The following is a 22,189-nucleotide window of genomic DNA, read 5'->3' as shown; positions in this document are numbered from 1 at the left end:
ACCATGCAAGACTTTCACACACACACACACACACACACACACACACACACACACACTGAAGAGAAAAGGTAAGTGAATCACTTCAGGGCCAATCCCAAGCTAATCAAAATGGAGGAAGAAACATCATCAAGAAAGAATGGAAGAGAAAAAAACCTTACTACATAAAATTAGGAGAAATACCAATTGCACAAAGCTAATGACAATGGAGAATAGGGATGGTTTTGAAATAATCTTCTTATTACTACTGCATAAGATCACACTCTCACATAAGTTCTAGAAACTAAGCCAGGGATTTGTCTATGGATTCTCAGGGGTCCTGGCAAGGTCTTTTCCCCTCATTAATTTAAGCTACAATCCTGGGTACAATCTCTTTGGGAATTAGCTAGATTACATCTAAAGATAATCAAACACTTATTGTTTAGCCTTTTCTTTAACTTCAATCATCAGAACTTCTTCCCCAGCCTCTGTAGAAGGAGCCATACTGATGATAAGTGATTGACGAGTAGTTCCTCTGGGTAAAGCTGCCCTTCTAATTGACGGGGGCATTTCCTCTGCTGTAACAGAATTTGCTCTACATTCGGAGCTGTCCTGTGTTTTCTCTACTGGTTCTCTTCGTTTATCTTCATATTCTCTTCCTTTACCCTCTCCTTCTTTGGAGTTTTCACTTTTTTCCTGGAAGAAGTAGTTACAAAAAGTTGGTTTTGAAATCATAATCAAGGACATTGGAGTCTTATGATTAATATTCAATGGCTAAGGATCACCACCAAGACAAAGACTGTCTGAATTAAGTTAATGTGGGAATCATGTCTGCCTTGCATTCTACTATCATTTGACAGCTTTGTGATGTGCTGAAGAAGGAGGCTGAGCTGTCACATTTGACAGTGTAATTCTGGACTGCATTTTTGTCCCTGAAAAGGAATTCTCTTCCTATTGGTCCTCATGCTCGCTGAACTATTAGACTTAGTGCTTAGGACTCTTTGCTTTAAAAATATGTACTTATTTATTTTATGAAGATGAAATTTTAAATATTTATTTTCTAATAAAAAAGTATTAACCAAATGCCATAAAAATACTACAGAAAGTATGGTTTTCCTGTTGCATAAGCTCATGGGAGAACCTCAGGGAGAAACTCATATCTCTTTCCCCATACAGTCTTATTTGTCCCACGGGTGGTTGAGCTATATGGTTTTAGAAACTATTATGCTTAGTATCATCTGTAGAAGTTTCATAGTAAAAAAACATACTATGCTCTGTGCTGATGATATTTGGGGTCAGTTTAAGAGAGGCTCTTACTAGGTATGAATGGCACATATAAAGTTGAGAAACTTACTTAACATGTTGACACATATTTCTTTACCTTTTAAGTCTTTTACCCAGATTATTATGTTTTTTAATTTTTAAAAAAGTTTTATTTATTTTGAGAGAGTGAGAGCACAAGCACATGAGCAGGGTAAGGGCAAAGAGAGGGACAGAGAGAGAGGGAGAGAGAGAGAATCCCAAGAGGCTCTGCACTGTCAGTGCAGAGCCAGATGCAGGGTTGGAACTCATGAACCTTTACAGAGATTATTATTTCTATGCTGATTTGGCTTACACTGTATCCCTAATTTTCACCATAGTGCTTCTCTGTGAAAAGGAAGAGGCAAGTTTTAGTCTCTTGAGTGTGACTGGTTTATAATATTTGCTTTACCAATTTTCTGAAAGATCCAGTCAGCCATTTCTTACAGTTTAAGAGATAACATGACTAGATTCAGAAAACCTGCATCCCTGCTCTGTTTTTCAATAGCTGCCCCATAGACTTATTATAAGAATCAAAGAAATATGAAAATAAAGACAGAAAAACTGTAACATTTGAGTATCTTGACATTTCTAGGAATTGGGAGGCAGCTCAGTATAGGACTACAAGTGTGAATACCTGAGTAATAGTTTTCGCTCTGTCAGTTTTTGTGAACTTATCCAAATAAATTGAGCTGTTTCTTCATCTATAACATGAAGGGTTTGGGTCAAATCTGTGAAATTATTTCTGGGTTTAAACATTTGTGATATATAAGTGATTGAATATTTGTGAAAGTGGCTCATTGGTAAAATGTGCTATATATTTATAGGTGTATATGTATGTTTATACATAAACAATTGATTCTCATTATTCCTGGTAGTTTTGTTCTATACAGCTGCCACAAACACAGAATTAGCAAATACTGAACCATTGCTCCTAGGGGTAATGCAGGATTTGGTTCGTATGAGGTTCTGGCCACATTTTTGTCAAAAAATCAATACATAACCTTGTTTTATGAGTATTTCTGTTTAGGGACATTTATTTAATATATATTGTTGATTCATTTTATTGAACTCATGCCCAACAGCACTATAACTCATGCTTGAATGAAGCTTATCTAACACATGTCCTTTGTCTGTAAGGCATATCAGAAATTTTTGTGCTTAGGATCACTAGACAGAACTTCAGCACTATGCACCGCAAAAATGAGGAAAACATAGCACTTAAATAGATCATGAAAATCACTTGTTTACTGTGTGAGAACTGAAATAAGAAGGTAGAGTTGTCTTCTTGCTCAACTTCAGCTGGGGACATGTGCATTGGGCAACTTAAATTTTTCACTGCTCTGCACATATGTATGTTTGCAAATGACCACATGGAGTATTGATTTTGGGATTACAAAGAAATTTCAGCAAATAGGCAGATTTGCGAATATATAGAATATATAGATAATGAGAGTTGAATGTTTGTATATACATATATATTAAAACCATCTATAATAAACTGTGAGGATTAAATGTAATGAAATATGAGGATATAGTTTAGACAATAATAAGTGCTATAAATAAAGTAGTAATTATTCACATTAGATGCATCCAAACTGTCCCAGTATTTGAAATGGAATTAGAGTAGGAGCTTGTCTGGGTATACTTAGTTCAATGATCTGTTACAGCCCTCAATTCACTCTGCCTCATTACCTGGATGGTTTGTTCCCTCTTCATTTTGAGTAGTCTTGTAAGACCTGCTTTTCCTGTGCCTCCCAGGAGAGCTTTAAACATTTTGGGTGTCTTTTGTTTTGGTTGGAAGAGAAAAGCAAGTCCTTTTCTTGGAGGGGATTCCTCTGTGCCTGGAGCCTTCTTCTTTAGAAGCACACTTGGATGGAAGAGAAAGGCTATTTTAGATAGTACCGTAAAAGTTCTGGAAAAACCTACCAGACACTGTCTTGTCTCCTAATCTGTGAAGTTTTCAATGGATATCTGCATAACAATTGTTTGTTGAATGTTTCTTATGGAGAAAGTTGATCACTGCCATCATAATATAGTTCTCCTCTTAGATATTACAGTGTAAAACCAACTCTAATTTTTTTTAAGCTTATTTATTTTGAATGGGGGGGGGGACGGGCAAGGGAGAGAGAGAGAGAGAGAGAGAGAGAGAGAGAGAATCCTAAGCAGGCCCTGTGCTGTCAGTGCAGAGCCCAACATGAGGCTCAATCCCATGAACCTGTGAGACTGTGAACTGAGCTGAAATCAAGAGATGCTGGACCTACTGAACCACCCAGGTGCCCTTCTAATGAGGTTTTAAAGGTTGTACCTGGCTTTCTTCATGAGGAGCTTTTCAGAATCTGGATAATGCACTAGAATTTCTTGGAGGGTCTTTTTGTCCAGAGTTAAAAGATTGGCAAACCCATGGGCTATCACATTGGCAGTTCGACGGTTTCCTCCTCTTGCTGCTAGAAGGCTGTAGATAGAAAGGTGAATGTTTGCCACCAGTTTCACTCTCCTTTCACCAAGATCTTTTAAAAAATGGATTTACACTGCTTCAGAGAGGTGAAGGTGAGAGTTCAGGTGTTTGTGTGGAAGAAGTAAGATGTGGTGGTGATGGAAGTGGCAACGGTTTTCAACATGTTTTGTCTATACCTCCCACTTCAAATGAAGGATTTGTAGCCATCAGTGCCCCGTGAGATTCTCCCTCCCAGATTCCAGAGGCACAAACTCCTGTTGAACTGGGTATCTTCTGTTTGCTCCTCCAGATTCACTTTTCATCCTTCCCAATCCTCTCTGCTCGCCAGAAAGCTGACCTCTGGAGGTCTGCCCTCTGACTTGCATCTGAGTTCAGCCAATGGGAAATAGCAGTAGGAAGATGGAGAACAGGAGGAGTGTGGTGTTGGAGCATTTATTCCACTGTTCATTCCTTGCCAGAGCTTAGGTTAGCAGTAACTATAGTTCTCCACCAACATCCACAGCTCCTGACATGTGGCCATCTTCTAGAAGTATGATTCTCTATAGCTCTGTCTTGGTTCTGGTAACGTACCCTCCTCTTGCCCCCTTCAGGCCTAGCTGCAGAAAAACTTCTTTGCTGTTGCTAGCTCCAGGATGCATCACCATCCCTTGTTGGATATACTGATGTTTCTCCCAATTTCCTTCTATTGACTTTTGTCAATAGTTCCTTTTTAAAGTCTTCTTCATTACCTTGTTTGAGTGTACTTTCTGTTTTCTGCCTGGGTTCTGTCTGATATAGATCTGACATCAAATCTTAATGGTGCCCTGGTTATATCTGGTAAATCCAATCTCTTCTCCTAGTTAATTGTCTTGGTTCTCAGTATTGTAACCTCTCTGTAGTATAGTCCTTCACATATAACTTCCCATTAGGAGTGTCAGTGAATTCTGGGCTTTATATCTCTCAGAGACATAGCTGGGCATTTTGTATTTGAGAAGTGATGAACAAATAGTCGGTGAATAAAAGAATACATGAATGAATAAATAAATGGGTAAAATTATATCATTCACCAATAATCTGGAAAATAAGGGTTGGTATTTAAAACAAGACAAGAAAAAACACATTTAAATGCTTTAAACACACTACAGGCTTTGCACTGCAAAGATAACACAATAGATTTAATCTCTTGGAGTCAATCAGTTAGGAAAAAATAGTTGTGGTTTTATCATTTGTGTGTGTGTGTGAGAGAGAGACAGAGAGAGAAGGCTCACATTAATAAAAACACAATCTTTAGGGGTAGAAAGGACAGAGAAAGCAACGTGGCAATAAAAATATTCATATTTTCACAGCCCTGCCTTTGGGGGCAATAATGCATGAGAACTTGCATGGGTCCTATGTCTGAAGATTTGTATTAGATAATGTGTGATTCTCTGACTATTGCAGAAAAAGGAACATTCCATTGCCTGTTAATAAGATAAAAAACTAACATAGGTTTCAGAAGTTGTCACTTTTATTCTTACTATAAAAAAAAAAGCTGAAGAAATTGGAAACCAATAACATTTCTTGGATCTATCGGAGAACTGAGGTTGCAGGGTAAATTCTCCTCCAAATCTGGAGAGATAGGTGAATCCAGACAGCCACAGCCAGATCTACTTACCTGGAACAGAAGTCCTGGAACTGAAACTGCTACAAAAATTTAAATGGTACTTTTTATAAACTGCTAGGTTGAGAGTGGATAATCAAGAAACTCTTGGGGGTCACAATTATGGGGAGTAATACCTGGGTTTAATCCTTGAGGAACCCCACCATGTTCTCATGGTTAAGAGCCAAGAAAGATCTGCTTGTGGCTCCGGCAGTAGAAGAGGATGATTAATCATCTTAAAATATACCCAGAGCTCATTTGTTCTCTACAACAAAGGGCTGCTATCTAGGGGAAAAGACTACCAGAGCCTTATCCCACCCAAAGGAAAAGTGTTTCTCCCACCCCAGACCCCTCTAGCCTTCCTGTCTTATTACCTAAGGTGGGTAGCAAGCTAAGAAACACTTGTAAAGGTCACATCCCGGGAACATAGATCCACTACAAGACTGAGATTTAATTATAAGATTATAGATTCCCCCCATATCTTATCATTGTACTAATGGGGCTCTTGTATATTAACAGTGGATTATAGCTGCAGGATGCAGACTTTCTCTGAGGAGGTGTACTTAGGGAAGGCCAAAGTCAAAAGGTGGGGATGGAAACAAGGGCATTTTAGAAAAATTTGGTAGCTCTGGCACTTAGAGCTACAGCAAATATTAAATACAGTCCAACTCCTAGTCAGATTAACATAAAACATCATGCTAAAGACATATCTACTTCAGTTCCAATTACTAATTACATCATGTACAGCTTCCAACAAAAAATTATAAACCACACTAAGAACACAAGAAAACCACAGCCTAAAGAGACAAAGAAAGCATGAGGACCAGAGTGGGATATGACAAGGATACTGGAATTCTCAGAAAATTTAAAATGACTATGATTAATATGTTAAGGGATCTAATGGAAAAATTAGACATCATTTAAGAATAGATGGGAAATGTAAGCAGAGAGATGGAAATTATAAGATAAATTCAAAGGAAATATTAGAAATCAAAAACACTGTAACATAAATGAAGAATGACTTTGATGGGCTCACTAGTGGACTGCATGGGGCCAAGAAAAGAACAGATGAGTTTGAAGATAGATCAGTAGAAAGTTCCCAAACAAAAATGCAAAGAGAAAAAAAAAAAGAAAAAAAAACAAGCTCCCCCCCCCCCCGCCCTGAACATCAAAAACTGTAGGATAATTTCAAAAAGTATAAATATATATGTATCTTTTGTGTATACATATACATAAGATATATACAAAAGCATGCACCATCCTCTAATATTAGAAAAAATATTTGAAGTAATTATGGCCAAGAAGTTTCCAAAATTAAGTACAGACACCAAAATGCAGATCCAGAAAGCTCAGAGAATAACAAGCATGATAAATACCACCCTCCTTACATCCTACACATATCAAATTCAAATTGTGATAAACCAAAGATAAAGAGAAAATCTTGAAAAGAGACAGAGGGGGAAAACATCCTGCCTATTGTAGTATAAACCCTGATAGTTGTGTTTTATTCCTTATTTTGTAATGCAAGTGCTTGACCTAAGCTTGATTGGTATTTCAATGATGATCTCAAACACATTGCCAGCCACCCAACTATATAGAGTCAGACTGCCTTCCCTCACTGAGGTTCCTTTGTTTTAGAGATCTTGGTGAATTTTGATAACTGACAATTGGGCCACTTGTTTCTTTCTCTTCCCACACTTTAAATTCCTGGTCTTGTGTATGTATATATGTATGTATGTATGTATGTATGTATTTATTTATTTATTATTTCTTTTTATACTTCATTTCTTTTTTTTTTTAATTTACATCCAAGTTAGTTATCATATAGTGCAACAATGATTTCAGGAGTAGATTCCTTAATGTCCCTTACGCATTGAGCCCATCCCCCCTCCCACACCCCTCTAGCAACCCTCTGTTTGTTCTTTATATTTAAGACTCTCTTATGTTTTGTCCTCCTCCCTGTTTTTATATTTATTTTTTCTTCCCTTCCTTTATGTTCATCTGTTTTGTCTCTTAAAGTCCTCATTTGAGTGAAGTCATATGATATTTATCTTTCTCTGACTAATTTCGTTTAGCATAATACCCTCTAGTTCCATCCACGTAGTTGCAAATGGCAAGATTTCATTCTTTTTGATTGCTGAGTAATACTCCATTGTATATATATACCACATCTTTTTTATCCATTCATCCGTTGTTGGACATTTGGGCTCTTTCCTTACTTGGGCTATGGTCGATAGTGCTGCTATAAACATTGGGGTGCATGTGCCTGTTCAAAACAGCATACCTGTATCCCCTGGATAAATACCAGGTAGTACAATGTGGGGTAGTTCTATTTTAAATTTTTTGAGGAACCTCCATGCCGTTTTCCAGAGTGGCTGTACCAGTTTGCATTCCCACCAGCAGTGCAAAAGAGATCCTCTTCCTCTGCATCCTCGCCAACACCTGTTGTTGCCTGAGTTGTTAATGTTAGCCATTGTGACAGGTGTGAGGTGGTATCTCATTGTGGTTTTGATATGTATTTCCCTGATGATGAGTGATATTGAGCATTTTTTCATGTGTCGGTTGGCCATCGGATGTCTTCTTTGGAGAAGTGTCTAATCATGTCTTTTGCCCATTTCTTCACTGGATTATTTGTTTTTTGGGTGTTGAGTTTGGTAAGTTCTTTATAGATTTTGGATACTAACCCTTTATGTGATATGTCATTGCAAATATCTTCTCCTATTCTGTTGGTCACGTTTTAGTTTTGCTGATTGTGTCCTTCGCTGTGCAGAAGCTTTTTATTTTGATGAGGTCCCAGTAGTTCATCTTTGCTTTTGTTTCCCTTGCCTCTGGAGACGTGTTGAGTAAGAAGTTCCTGCAGCACAGGTCAAAAAGGCTTTTGCCTGCTTGCTCCACGAGGATTTTCATGGCTTCCTGTTTTATATTTACGTCTTTCATCCATTTTGAGTTTATTTTCCTGCTCTTATGTCTTAAATTCACCATTAGTGAGCTCACAAAATCCTAGGCCTCCATTCTCAACCCCAATAAAAGTAGAACCTCAGGCCCATACACTCTCCCTCTCTCTATCTGTAACCTCACTGTGTGGCCCCAGGTGTGCTGTGTAATTTTCCAGGTCTTGTAAGTAATAAATCTTATTTTTTCAAAGTTTCCTCTAGTTGTTGTTGAAGAGCACTTACAGTCTTTTTTTTTTTTAATGTTTATTTATTTTTGAGAGAGAGAGAGAGAGAGAGACTGAGAGCACTCAAGTGGGGGAGGGGCAGAGAGAGACAGAAACACAGAATCCGAAGCAGGTTCCAGGCTCTAAACTGGTATCTCTAAGCCCACGTGGGGCTCAAACCCATGAACCATGATATCATGACCTGAGCCAAAGGTGGATGCCTATCCAACTGAGCCACTCAGGAGCCACTCACAATATTAAAAAAAAAAAAAAAGTTTATTTATTTTTGGAGATGGACCGAGACAGAGAGTGGGGGAGAGGTAGAGAGAGGGAGACATAAAATCTGAAGCAGGCACCAGGCTTTGAGGTGTCAGCACAAAGCCCCATGTGGGGCTCGAACTCATGAACTGTGATATCATGACCTTAGCCGAAGTTGGATGCTTTAACCAATTGAACCAACCAGGCTCCCCTGGGGAGCTTTTTAAAAAGTTTTAAAAGTTTTTGTTTATTTATTTATTTTGAGAGAGACAGGGCACTGTGAAATCATGACTTGAGCCAAAATCAAGAGTCAGGTGCTTAACTGACTGAACCACCCAGATGCCCTGCATCTTACAATCTTAATAAAAACTACAAGGGCCAGTCCAGCCACATTGGTTATTCATAGGTTTAGACAGGCACAAAACCCCTATAAGAGGAACAAGGATAAGAACCAGCAGACTTTTCATGAGAAGCCACACAAATAAAAAGAGAGAGTGAAATACAGTGTTGAAGTTCCTAACAGATTAGATCATAATTGTTTTTACCACAAAGAAGAAATTATAATTATGTGACATGATATAGGTTAGCTAATGCAATAGTGGTTATCATATTGCAACATAAATGAATTTTTAAAACCAATATGTTTTATCCCTAAAACTTACACAACATTAAATGCCAATTATATCTCAATAAAAATAAAAACAGTAATAAAAAAGAAAGAAGCAAAAGCAGCAACTTAGAATTCTATGTACATGGAAATTATCCTTCCAAAGTGAAAAAGAGACAAAGATTTTCTTAGAAAATCAAAAGCAGAGGGGCTTCAACATTAGTTCACCTACTCTGCAAAAAAAATGTTAAAAAGAAGTTCTGCAGGAAGAAAGAAAATGATATAGTTAGAAACTCAGGTCTACATCAAAACTGGAAGGACACTGGGAAAAGAATAGAGGTAAAATCAAACTAAAATCTTAGTTTTTCTTATTATTAATTGATCTAAAAGATAACTTTAAATAATGAAATAATGATGCATTAGGTGATTATAGTATATGGATAAGTGAAATGAATGACATTAATGCCTTAAGGACTGGTAGGGAAGAATTGGGGATATTGTGTAAGGTTCCTGCTCTGCAGTTAGTGTTCTGTGAAGGGAGACTTAGATTAGTTTAAATTGTATATTGCAAGCTGTATATTGAAAAGAAGTATAATTGATATACTAAGAAAGGAGAGAAAATCAAATCATGAAAAAAGCTCACTTAAACCCAGAGAAGGCAATCTCAAGCTATTCCAAAAAATAGAAAGGGAAGGAAAACTTCCAGACTCATTCTATGAAGCCAGTATTACTTTGATTCCTAAACCAGACAGAGACCCAGTAAAAAAAGAGAACTACAGGCCAAAATCCCTGATGAATATGGATGCAAAAATTCTCAATAAGATACTAGCAAATCGAATTCAACAGCATATAAAAAGAATTATTCACCATGATCAAGTAGGATTCATTCCTGGGATGCAGGGCTGGTTCAACATTCGCAAATCAATCAACGTGATACATCACATTAATAAAAGAAAAGATAAGAACCATATGATCCTGTAGAATCATGAAATGCAGAAAAAGCATTTGACAAAATTCAGCATCCTTTCTTAATAAAAACCCTCGAGAAAGTCGGGATAGAAGGAACATAGTTAAACATCATAAAAGCCATTTATGAAAATCCCACAGCTAACATCATCCTCAATGGGGAAAAACTGAGAGCTTTCTCCCTGAGATCAAGAACACGACAAGGATGTCCATTCTCACCGCTGTTGTTTAACATAGTGTTGGAAGTTCTAGCATCAGCAATCAGACAACAAAAGGAAATCAAAGGCATCAAAATTGGCACAGATGAAGTTAAGCTTTCACTTTTTGCAGATGACATGACATTATGCATGGAAAATCCAATAGACTCCACCAAAAGTCTGCTAGAACTGATACATGAATTCAGCAAAGTCACAGGATACAAAATCAATGTACAGAAATCAGTTGCATTCTTATACACTAACAATGAAGCAACAGAAAGACAAATAAAGTAACTGATCCCATTCACAATTGCACCACGAAGCATAAAATACCTAGGGATAAATCTAACTAAAGATGTACAAGATCTGTATGCTGAAAAGTATAGAAAGCTTATGAAGGTAATTGAAGAAGATATAAAGAAATGGAAAAACATTCTGTGCTCATGGGTTGGAAGAATACATATTGTCAAAATGTCAATACTACCCAAAGCTATCTACACATTCAATGCAATCCCAATCAAAATTGCACCAGCATTCTTCTCGAAGCTAGAACAAGCAATCCTAAAATTCATATGGAACCACAAAAAGCCCCAAATAGCCAAAGGAATATTGAAGAAGAAGACCAAAGCAGGAGGCATCACAATCCCAGACTTTAGCCTCTACTACAAAGCTGTCATCATCAAGACAGCATGGTATTGGCACAAAAACAGACACATAGACCAATGGACTAGAATAGAAACCCCAGAACCAAACCCACAAAAGTATGGCCAACTCATCTTTGACAAAGCAGGAAAGAATATCCAATGGAAAAAAGACAGTCTCTTTAACAAATGGTGCTGGGAGAACTGGACAGCAACATGCAGAAGATTGAAACTAGACCACTTTCTCACACCATTCACAAAAATAAACTCAAAATGGATAAAGGACCTGAATGTGAGACAGGAAACCATCAAAACCCTAGAAGAGAAAGCAGGAAAAGACCTCTCTGACCTCAGCCGTAGCAATTTCTTACTTGACACATCCCCAAAGGCAAGGGAATTAAAAGCAAAAATGAACTCTTGGGACCTCATGAAGATGAAAAGCTTCTGCACAGCAAAGGAAACAATCAATAAAACTAAAAGGCAACCAACGGAATGGGAAAAGATATTTGCAAATGACATATTGGACAAAGGGCTAGTATCCAAAATCTATAAAGAGCTCACCAAACTCCACACCCGAAAAACAAATAATCCAGTGAAGAAATGGGGAGAAAACATGAATAGACACTTCTCTAAAGAAGACATCCAGATGGCCAACAATCACATGAAAAGATGCTCAACGTCTCTCCTCATCAGGGAAATACAAATCAAACCATACTCAGATATCACCTCATGCCAGTCAGAGTGGCCAAAATGAACAAATCAGGAGACTGTAGATGCTGGAGAGGATGTGGAGAAATGGGAACCCTCTTGCACTGTTGGTGGGAATGCAAACTGGTGCAGCCGCTCTGGAAAACAGTGCGGAGGTTCCTCAAAAAATTAAAAATAGACCTCCCCTATGACCCAGCAGTAGCATGCTAGGAATTTACCCAAGGGATACAGGAGTGCTGATGCATAGGGGCACTTGTACCCCAATGTTTATAGCAGCACTCTCAACAATAGCCAAATTATGGAAAGAGCCTAAATGTCCATTAACTGATGAATGGAAAAAGAAATTGTGGTTTATATACACAATGAAATACTACGTGGCAATGAGAAAGAATGAAATATGGACCTTTGTAGCAACGTGGATGGAACTGGAGAGTGTGATGCTAAGTGAAATAAGCCATACAGAGAAAGACAGATACCATATGTTTTCACTCTTATGTGGATCCTGAGAAACTTAACAGAAACCCATGGGGGAGGGGAAGGAAAAAAAAGAGGTTAGAGTGGAAGAGAGCCAGGGCATAAAAGACTCTTAAAAACTGACAACAAACTGAGGGTTGATGGGGGGTGGGAGGGGTGGGAGGGTGGGTGATGGGTATTGAAGATGGCATCTTTTGGGATGAGCACTGGGTGTTGTATGGAAGCCAATTTGACAATAAATTTCATATATTAAAAAGAAATAAATGAAGTCAGAGAAAAACAAAACAAAAAAATAAAACCAAAAATAAAACCAGAGAAGGCAGAAAAAGAAGAGGAAGAAAACCTAATGCTAGGCCACCTTAAGGCATCAAACAGGGTCTGTTACCTGAACTTATTAAAACTTAGATACAGAACTGGAATCATTCCCCCAAGACCCAAAGTATATATTTGGAATCCATAAATGTTGCCTATGTTAATGCCTACTTACTTTGTCCAATTTTTAAAAAATTTCTTGTTCCACGGCAAAAAACACTTTCTTTAGTCCTTTCCTGAGGCTCTCCCCAAGACAAACTCTGCCTTCATCTTTTTTTTTTTAAGGAAGAGAGATGAATTTTACCTTTGTCTGCCTGTCTATCTATCTATCTATCTATCTATCTATCTATCTATCTATTCATCCAATTTCATATTTTATCTTCTTACCTGTCTCTCTATGAAATGAATGTTGGTATTTGAAGGACAATGAGAGAATGAGCCTGTTTCATTCATGTTCCTGTCTCCTTGTGTACAGGGTAATCCAGTAGTTAGGCAGGGCGAGATGGCACTGGGGAGCTTAATTTGGTTCTGAGAATGGCTCTGTGTGTGTCAGACAATGAGAGCAGAACGGAAATAACATATTTAAATGTCAGGTTATTTTGAGATTTCTCAAGCTTTAATTAAACTTGCCTACAGGTTACACGTTTAGAGTGCTTGATGAGTTTTTGAACGGAAGAAATAGTCTGTTTGCCAGATGGATTTTGCCCAAACTCTCTCAGCAACGTTTAAAATAGCATCTTTTTTTTTTCCTCTTCTGTCCACAAAATGCTTCTCTAGCATTCCACCAATGGAAAGTTTCATGCATTAAATAGCTTAGTAAGAAGATACCTAAATATTCCTGACCCCATACAGAGTTTCTGGAAGCATGTGCTATAGGACAAATAGTTGAGGTTAATGGTAGATGTCCACAGGTAAAAAAAAAAAATAGCGAACAGAGCAATGGCTCAGGAAAGAAAGAAATGGATTCTAATTCTAGATCCACCTCTGTGTGCTGTGACCTTAGAAAATAACTTAAGGACCTTTTTGATTTTCACTCCAATAAATGTAACTATTAAGCATGTACCACGTATTCAGTACAGTGAGATAAAGTAGAGCAAAAGAAGAATTATTAAAACCTGGTATTTGTGGAAAGAATATAGACTTTGGAACCAGATAATGTTAGCATTTATTGCATGTATTTCTAAGCAGTTTACTTAATCACTCTTTTAGGAAACAAGGCCATCTTTTATTACCCAGTATAGGTATATGATTATTTTCAAGGAGAAATAGGTACTTATAGACTCCTGGTATTTAATTATAAGAAGCTGCTATTAGGTAAAATTCCTGGCTGAGAAATTTTAAACCCTGATTTGTGGTATGTAACTGTAAAAAGTAATAATAACATTTTATTACTTGGAGTTCTCCAGAAAAAAACACAGAACAAATAGAATATTTACAGATATATATAAAAGGATATTTATTATAGGAATTGTTAATGAAGGCTGACAAGTCCTACAATCTGCCATCTGCAAGCTGGAGAACAAGGAAAGTTGGTGGTGTAATTCCATCCGAGTCCAATGGACTGAGAAGGGGAGAAGGGAGAAGGAAGCCTATTGCGTAAATCCAGGTCTGGATCTGAAAGCCCAAGAACCAAGGGTGTTGATAGCTGATGTCTAGGGCAGGAGAAGTTGGATGTGTCAGCTCAAGAAGAGAGTGCAAATTAGCCTTTTATTCATCTTTTTGTTCTATTTAGTACCTCAACTGATGGGATGATCTCACCTGCATTGGTGAGGCTGACCTTCTTTACTCAGTCTATTCAATGCTAATTTCTTTCCCAAATACCTTCAGAAGTAATGTCTTATGAGCTATCTGGGCATCCCTTAGTCCAGTCAAGTTGATACATAAAATTAACCACCACAGTACTAGAAGTACTATATATAGTTCTAGTGTGTGGATAAGTGAGTGAAATCAGTTGTGTGAATGTCAGGGAGACAATGTATATTCAGGATGAGAGGACCTATATGTGCAAAACCCTTAAATGTCAGGAATAAATAGCAACATGGAGATAATATATGTGTGTACATATGTGTGTACATATGCATATACATATATGCACATTATGCACATATAATATACATATATGTAATACATATATATGTGATATGTATAAATCACAAAGAGCTAGAATATTCATATGGTCCCTAGTCAGTCAATCATTCTCAGTTGTTTTCCAGGGTTGCCACATATGGCATCATAAATTGTGCTCTGCATACATAGACTATGTGACTGGAACTCCCTGGAGTTGTGTAGTTCACAGCCTGCACAGCCCTTTTTAGCAGAGTTAGTGTATCAAGAAAGCCCTCACACAGATAAGGAGAACACATAAATTGAGCATAAATTGAATGGAAGAACAAAAGAAAAACAAGAATGGAGACATAAAATGGGATTCATACAAAAATGTAAACTTTGCTATAACAGTGCTTCAAACTTGACTTTAAGTCTTTTATACCATAAAAGTGGATTAATTTTTAGCTTTAGGACAGATAAAAATATCTCCTGAAGGGCTTAGTAGAGAGACCACTTGAAAATGGTGGACACCATCTTCATTTTCTTAATGATAGATGCAAATACAAGTTTGTTAAACTGTGATACAGTCCTCAATAAGGCCATGTCACTCCAAAGTCCAGTTCAGTAAGAATAATTCTGTAGCAGGGAAAGGGGCATGCAGATACCCTGCTTTCTCTTTGTTGTACCTATGATATCCAGAGAACAAATAATCCCTCTTAAACATTGCCTTTCTCAGCTGGGCTTTTGATAAATAGTGTTTTTGTATGAGCTTGGGAGGCCAATCATGCAGGAGAATGTAAGGAATCATTGTATAAATTGAAAAGAAAAAAAAAGAAATTAGAGATAAATTAGGAGTGTGTAAAAATAGTATACTCCATAATGAGCTGGATACTAAACTAAGTTCGGGGGCTATAAAGATGATTAACATCTGCCCATAAAATGTTTATAATCTAGAAGTGGGATAAGTATGAGTGAGGGTTGTCAGACTAGCAAATATTAATAATAATATTACTAGCTAATGTTTTTGAGTGCTTACTATGAGTCAGGTATTTTTCTAAGTTCTTTTTTTATGTATTAATGCATATAATGCTTTCCAATGTAATGGATAGTTATATATCATTATTAATCTGTTTTGACTGATGAAGAAATGAAATCTCAGCTGAGTACCTTCCTCAGAGTCACACAGCTCATAAGTTGTGGAGTTGGGATGCAAACCCAGACATATTTCTTTTTTTTTTTCAATGTTTATGTATTTTGAGAGAGAGTGAGGGAGAGCACATGTGTGAGTGGGGGAGGGGCAGAGAATGAGGAGAGAGAGAATCCCAAGCAGACTCCATGCTGACAGTGAGCGCAGAGCTTGATCCCATAGTGAGATCATGACCTGAGCCAAAATCAAGAGCTGGACACTTAACTAAGCCACCCAGGCATCCCCCACACAGATTTTTTTAAAACAGATATATGCAATTCAAAATGACAAATGCTTTAAATGTAAAAAATGAGAATGATTCCTAAAATAAAAATATTTCTAGTTTAAGAGCATTTTTTCCCATATATAATAATTTCATAGAATAGAAATAAAACTAACTCTGACTACTGTCAATGGAAAGAGTACCACATCCAATGCTGAGTAAGAGATTAAAATTTCAAATATCTGTTCTCATTAAGCAAATTTCCAAGTGGATTATATTTAGAGGGTAGGAGGTTAGATCACCCATGTAGCCTTTTTCTGAGATACTCTTTTATCCTTTTCAGTGTCATTGGAAAACACTTTGTTGCTTGAACATTTTTATGACTTCACTAAAAATAAATTCTAACAAAACTTTTGTAGGTGCGCAAATATCAGAAGATGTTCTAGTATCACCTCTGCCCAGGCTGCTTGCTCTTTGTGGCTACTTTGATCTTCATAAAACTACTGCAAGGCAAACACATGTTAACCTAGAATTTTTTTTTCTTTTGTAAAATACTTTGAGAAAAATCTGTGTGTGTGGATTTTCATCAGAGTTAGAGAGTTTAGATTTCACAGATAGAAAACAGGTAGTCTCTTCTACCCCAGAAGGTGTTGATAATAGAGTTGAACTGGCCTCAGAGGAAGTGGATGAACAATGAAGAATCTAGGTAAAAATCCTAAGGATGTGGGGAGGAAAGAAAGAATAACATGTACATTTTATTCCATACCCTGTTTACTTTTATATCTGTTCAAGTGCCTAGGGTAATACTCTGCATTGATACTCTAACTCAAAAACACCCTATCAAACAAACTAGAAAGTAGCTTGTTTAAGGGTTTCTTTGAAGTCAAAATAGCTAACAATGACATATATTCATGACCATGTCAATCTGGTGAAGCACATTCTTACTTCTACTTCCTGACATAGAAACTTAGGTCCAGAATCAATGAAGTGACTTATTCAAAAACAAATATGAGTTTCATTATTGAAACTCAAATGTAAGACTAGAGCTGACTTTAATCAAGAGACCTTTTCTTTATACATGAACTCTAGTGCTGCTAATGAAGTCTTCATTATTTTAATGACACATATTTTCCCATGGACATTAGGAAAAATAAGAGAAGAAGCCAATCAGGCTGGCATTATAAGCTATGTGCCAAAGTCTGACTATCAGAATCTTTATTCTTTTCCTACTGTTCCAAATGGTGGTAAGGAACCTCGATTTTCATAGAATTAAAGACATGGGACAAAGTTTCTTTAAGAGGCATCCTTATGATATTTGAATACATTTTTAAATAATGGTACTGATAATATAGTTGTTCACAGGAATATTGTGAAACTTACATGAGGTTTTCTTTTTGCTATAAGCAAAAAGGTATTACACAATCAAAAGAGATGATCTACAAAAGGATATAATGAAAATTCAAATATATATTTAAAAATTTTTTTTAATGCTTATTTATTTTTGAGAGAGAGAGAGAGAGAGCAGGAGAGGGGAAGAGAGAGAAGGAGACACAGAATCTGAAGCAGGCTCCAGGATCTGAGCTGTCAGCACAAAGCCAGACTCGGGGCTTGAACTCATGAGTCGTGAGATCATGACCTGAGTCAAAGTCAGATGCTTGACTGACAGCCACCCAGGTGCCCCACAAATATGTATTTTTAACACAGGTTGTGTTTACAAGTTTGAGATAGGAAAAATATGGAAATGAAGAATTTTTTTCTCAATTAATCAAGATTTCTTACCCTTGCTCATAAGTCTAATGTAACTAACTCTTTCTGTCTTTAGGAAAGGGGTTGAGGGAGGGGGAAGGCATAACAAAATTATTCTCATGAAAAGTAAGAATATGGAATTAACATAGTCCAAAAGAACTAGGAGTCTCCCTTGGTATTCCCATTTAAAATACTGAATGTTCAGGGGCACCTGAGTGGCCCAGTCGGTTGTGTCCAACTTCAGCTCAGGTCATGATCTTGTGGTTTGTGAATTCGAGCCCCACATCAGGCTCTGTACTGACAGTGTGAAGCCTGCTTGGGATTCTCTCTCTCTCCCTGTCTCTCTGCCCCTCCCCCACTTGCATGCCGTCTCTCTCTCTCAAAATAAATAAATAGATTTAAAAACTGAGTGTTCAGGAGAAAGAGGCAAACATGGTTTACAGGGAAAAAGAGGCTTAAAATTATTTTTCAAATTTTTTGGCTTTTTCACAATGATATAAATATCAAAAAGGAGTCCTCAGAATGGGTGATTTGACTAATAAAACTAGTGAAACATCAGAATTTACATATTTTAAATGAAAACCACACTATCTAAAATATATAAGAATGTATCAATGCCTAAATTCTACTCAATAACTCAATGATGGAAAAAGGATAGTGAAGAAAAAAAGAAATATGGAAGGTAAATAAATGACCATATTTATGAAAATAAATAGGTCCATAGAAAATTAATTCATTTAGAAAATATTTCTTATGGACCTATTATTTTCCAGGCACTATTTAGAGAAATGCAAATTAAAACAACCTATTAAAATGCCAAACCAATGAGAATAATAAAGTAACGTCAGGGATGCTACGGAAAAATAGCTATACACTTCATGTTGAATTGTAAATTGATTCAATTTTTCTGGAAAATAATCTGCTCATATATTAGAAGAGTTATAGAAATGTTTCTACGTTTTGACCTAGTTATCTCACTTTTGGGAATAAACCTCAAAGAAATAAAAGCAAAGTAATTTTATAAAGATAAACATAGCAGTGCTATTCTTAATAATAAAAACTGACTAAAAGGGTACAAGGCTGAATATGCATATTCATGACAAAAATGGATGTGTATTAGTACATTTGCAAAGATAGATAATTACATTCACTTATTTATTGAATAACTATTTATTAGGTACTATGTGGGCCAGGAACTGCCCTAAAGGCTGGGAATTGAGTACAGAGCAAAACAAATGTGGTGTATACTATTATTCCTGGGATATCCCTATGCCTTTGTGCAATTTAGAAAAATGTAGCTTCTCTGGGAACATGAAGTCCTATGGGTGCAAAGGTTTGCCAGAAAAATGCCCCCATTTGCAAAGTAACGGGTATCCATGCATGAGGAAGAGCACAATAGCAGGGATCATTTGTTGGGAGTGGACTATGGTCCCTCACTGGACATCTTGATGCAGAGCACAACAGGCATAGCCGTGCATAGCAGTCCTGGTGCTTACAAGTCAGTGAGGAAGAAAGACATCAAAGAAATAAATGCACCAATGAGGACATAATTACAAAGATAACTTCTCAGAAGAGAGGAATATAGCCTGACCAGAGCATATAGCAAGGAGAACTGGAAAGTCTCTATTATGGGGAATCTAGGAAGTTTGGAAAGAAGTTGAGACTAAGTAAAGGAGGTGGGAAAAGTGTCCAGACAAAGGTAACAGGATGTGCATAAAACTCCCCATGGCTGTACAGCATGTGGCATATTCAGGGAACTGAAGTTTGAATTAAAGAGGGCCGAGGGGGTGGGGTGCAAGGTGAAGTAGAGAGGTGGGCAGGGGCTATGCTCTGTAGGACCTTGTAGGTCAGGGTAGAAATTTGTTCTTATTCCTAAAAACAGTATAAATTGTTTTAATTTATAAAATTAAATTATAAAATTATAAAAGCACTAAATTGTTTTAATAAGAAGAGCAGGGGTATGATCATATCTGTGTTTCTAAAAGATCTCTCTGGCTACAAAGTGGATGATGGATTGTAGAGGATGATGGTATTGGAGTGAAAGATGCAGAGTAAGCCATTGCAGTTGTCCAGGAGATGTGGAGGTTGTTGGACCAAGGTACCATCGGTGGAGATGGTAAAATGCAAATTATTGGAGACATACTGAGGAGATGAGATCGACAGGTCTTGGAGGTACACTGGCCATGTAGGGTGAGTAGAGGGAGGTGACAAGCATGCCCTTTTTTTTTCCAGTAAAATATTTTAAAGTTAACAATTTAGAGAGTTTAGTATTTGTTTCCTAGGGCTACTTTAACAAACTGCCACAAAACCAGTGACTTACCACAATAGAAATGCATTCTCTTACAATTCCGGAGGCCTGAAGTCCAAAATCAAGGTGTTGTCAAGGCTGGTCTCCCTCCAAAGACTTGAGGGAGGAATCCTTTCTTGCCTCTCAGCTTCTGGTAGTTCTAGGATTTCCTTGGTTGTGGCTGCATTAACTCCAACTTCCACCTCAGTCTTCAGATGGCCTTCCCCTCTTCCTCCTGTGTCTGTATGTCTTCTCCTCTTCTGTCTCATGTGAGGACACTTGTCATTGGACTTAGAGCCCATCCAGATAATTGAGAATGATCTTATATTGAGATCCTTAGCTTAATTATATCTGCAAAGAGCTACCCCCCCCCCTTTTTTTTTTCCAAGTAAGGTCACATTCATAGGTTCCAGGGTTTAGGGCATGGATGCATCTTTGTGTGGGCCACCATGCAACCCACTACAGGCATTATGTGAATAATCCTTTATGTATCCTACAGCAGGGACTACCAGGATTGACCTTTGTACACGCATTATTGTCTGTATTTGCCATTTGAGGAGCACTGAAATGTTCTCTTTAAGTTCTCAAATAAACTCAAGTAATTGCCAAATCCAAGGGATACATTGGTCCTTGTGAAGCCTTTGTACTCCATAACGTCCTGTGTATATTTCATCATTGGATGCAATCCATACATTTTATCACCTGGTATTGGAATCTTTTATTGCCCTGTCTCATTGGTTTGTAAAGCTCTTCAAGGAAGCAATTTGTTTCTTGTTTGCCACTGTTGTTTACCATGTCATGCATGGCCTTCTTTCAGGTACTTCACATTATGCTGTAGGGGGGTCCTGGGTGTAATTTTCTGTTGTTTTTAAACATCATAATTAATTAACTAAAAATTACTGAATACACCTAAAATTATTTTTTAATATTTCAGGATATCAATGAAAATCAATAATTATTGTATAGTTTTTAAAATTCCAGTTTAATTGAGAAACAATTGACATGTATCACTGTATAAATTTAAGGCATACAGCATGATGATTTGATTTACATATATCATAAAATGATTACCGCATTAGGTTTAACTAACATTCATCTGCTCATATAGGTTCAATAAAAAGAAACAAAGAAAAAAATGAAAAATTTTTCTTGTGATGGGAACTCTTAAGATTTACTCTCTTAACAACTTTCCTATCTATCATACAGCAGTGTCAACTATAGTCATCATTTTGTACATTACAACCCTAGTACCTATTAGTAACTGGAAGTTTGTACCTTTTGACCACCTTTTTCCAAATCCCCCTCCCCTCTGCTTCTGGTAATCACAGGTCTTTTCTTTTCTTTCTTTCTTTTTTTAAATGTTTTATTTTTGAGAGAGAGAGAGAGAGAGAGAGAGAGAGAGAGAGAGAGAGAGAGAGAGGATGAATGTGTTGGGGAGGGCCAGAGAGAGGGAGACAGAGGATCCAAAGCAGGCTCCATGCTGATAGCAGAGAGCCCAATGCGGGGCTCGAACTCATGAACCACGTGATCATGACCAGAGACCAAGTAGGACGCGTAATTGAGCCACTCAGGCACCCTTCACAAGTCTTTTCTATGAACATTTTCTTTCTTTCCTTCTTTCTTTCTCTTACTGAGATCATACACTATTTTTCTTTTTGTCTGACCTACTTGGCTTCGTATAATGCCCACAGGGTCCAACCTTGTTGTTGCAAAGAGCAGAATTTCTTATGGCTGAATAACATTCATATATATACGAACAAAACTTCTTTATCGATTCATCCATTGATGGATACTTAGGTTATTTGCATGTCTTGGGTATGGTAAATAATGCTGCTATGAACATGGGGTTGCAGATATCTTTTTGAGTTAGTGTAGCTATATTTGTATCAGACAAAATAGACTTTAAGCTAAAAATGGTAAGAAGAGACAAAGAAGGTCATTATATAATGATAAAGGGTTAAAGCATCAAAACATCATTGCGTTCCATAATTCCTGTAGGCCTTTTTTACTTTTTTCATTTTTTCATTTTC

General features: G+C 37.1%; 1 protein-coding gene across 1 annotated transcript in view; it reads right to left on the bottom strand.

Moving 5' to 3' along the window:
- Positions 1-354: 354 nt before the first annotated feature.
- CNGB3 (cyclic nucleotide gated channel subunit beta 3) overlaps positions 355-22,189 on the bottom strand; it is a 148,067-nt gene continuing 126,232 nt past the window's right edge. The window contains exons 16-18 of the mRNA XM_025922889.2: positions 3,584-3,730; positions 2,971-3,145; positions 355-672 (exon numbers count right to left, since the gene is read on the bottom strand). Of these exons, the coding sequence (XP_025778674.1) occupies positions 412-672; positions 2,971-3,145; positions 3,584-3,730 (583 nt within the window). The 3' untranslated portion in view covers positions 355-411. The remainder of the gene's footprint in view (positions 673-2,970; positions 3,146-3,583; positions 3,731-22,189) is intronic.

The sequence above is a fragment of the Puma concolor genome, chromosome F2 (assembly GCF_028749965.1).
Source record: "Puma concolor isolate L17-30 chromosome F2, mPumCon1.1.hap2, whole genome shotgun sequence".
Taxonomy (NCBI): domain Eukaryota; kingdom Metazoa; phylum Chordata; class Mammalia; order Carnivora; family Felidae; genus Puma; species Puma concolor.
This window is presented reverse-complemented; position numbering and strand designations above follow the sequence as displayed.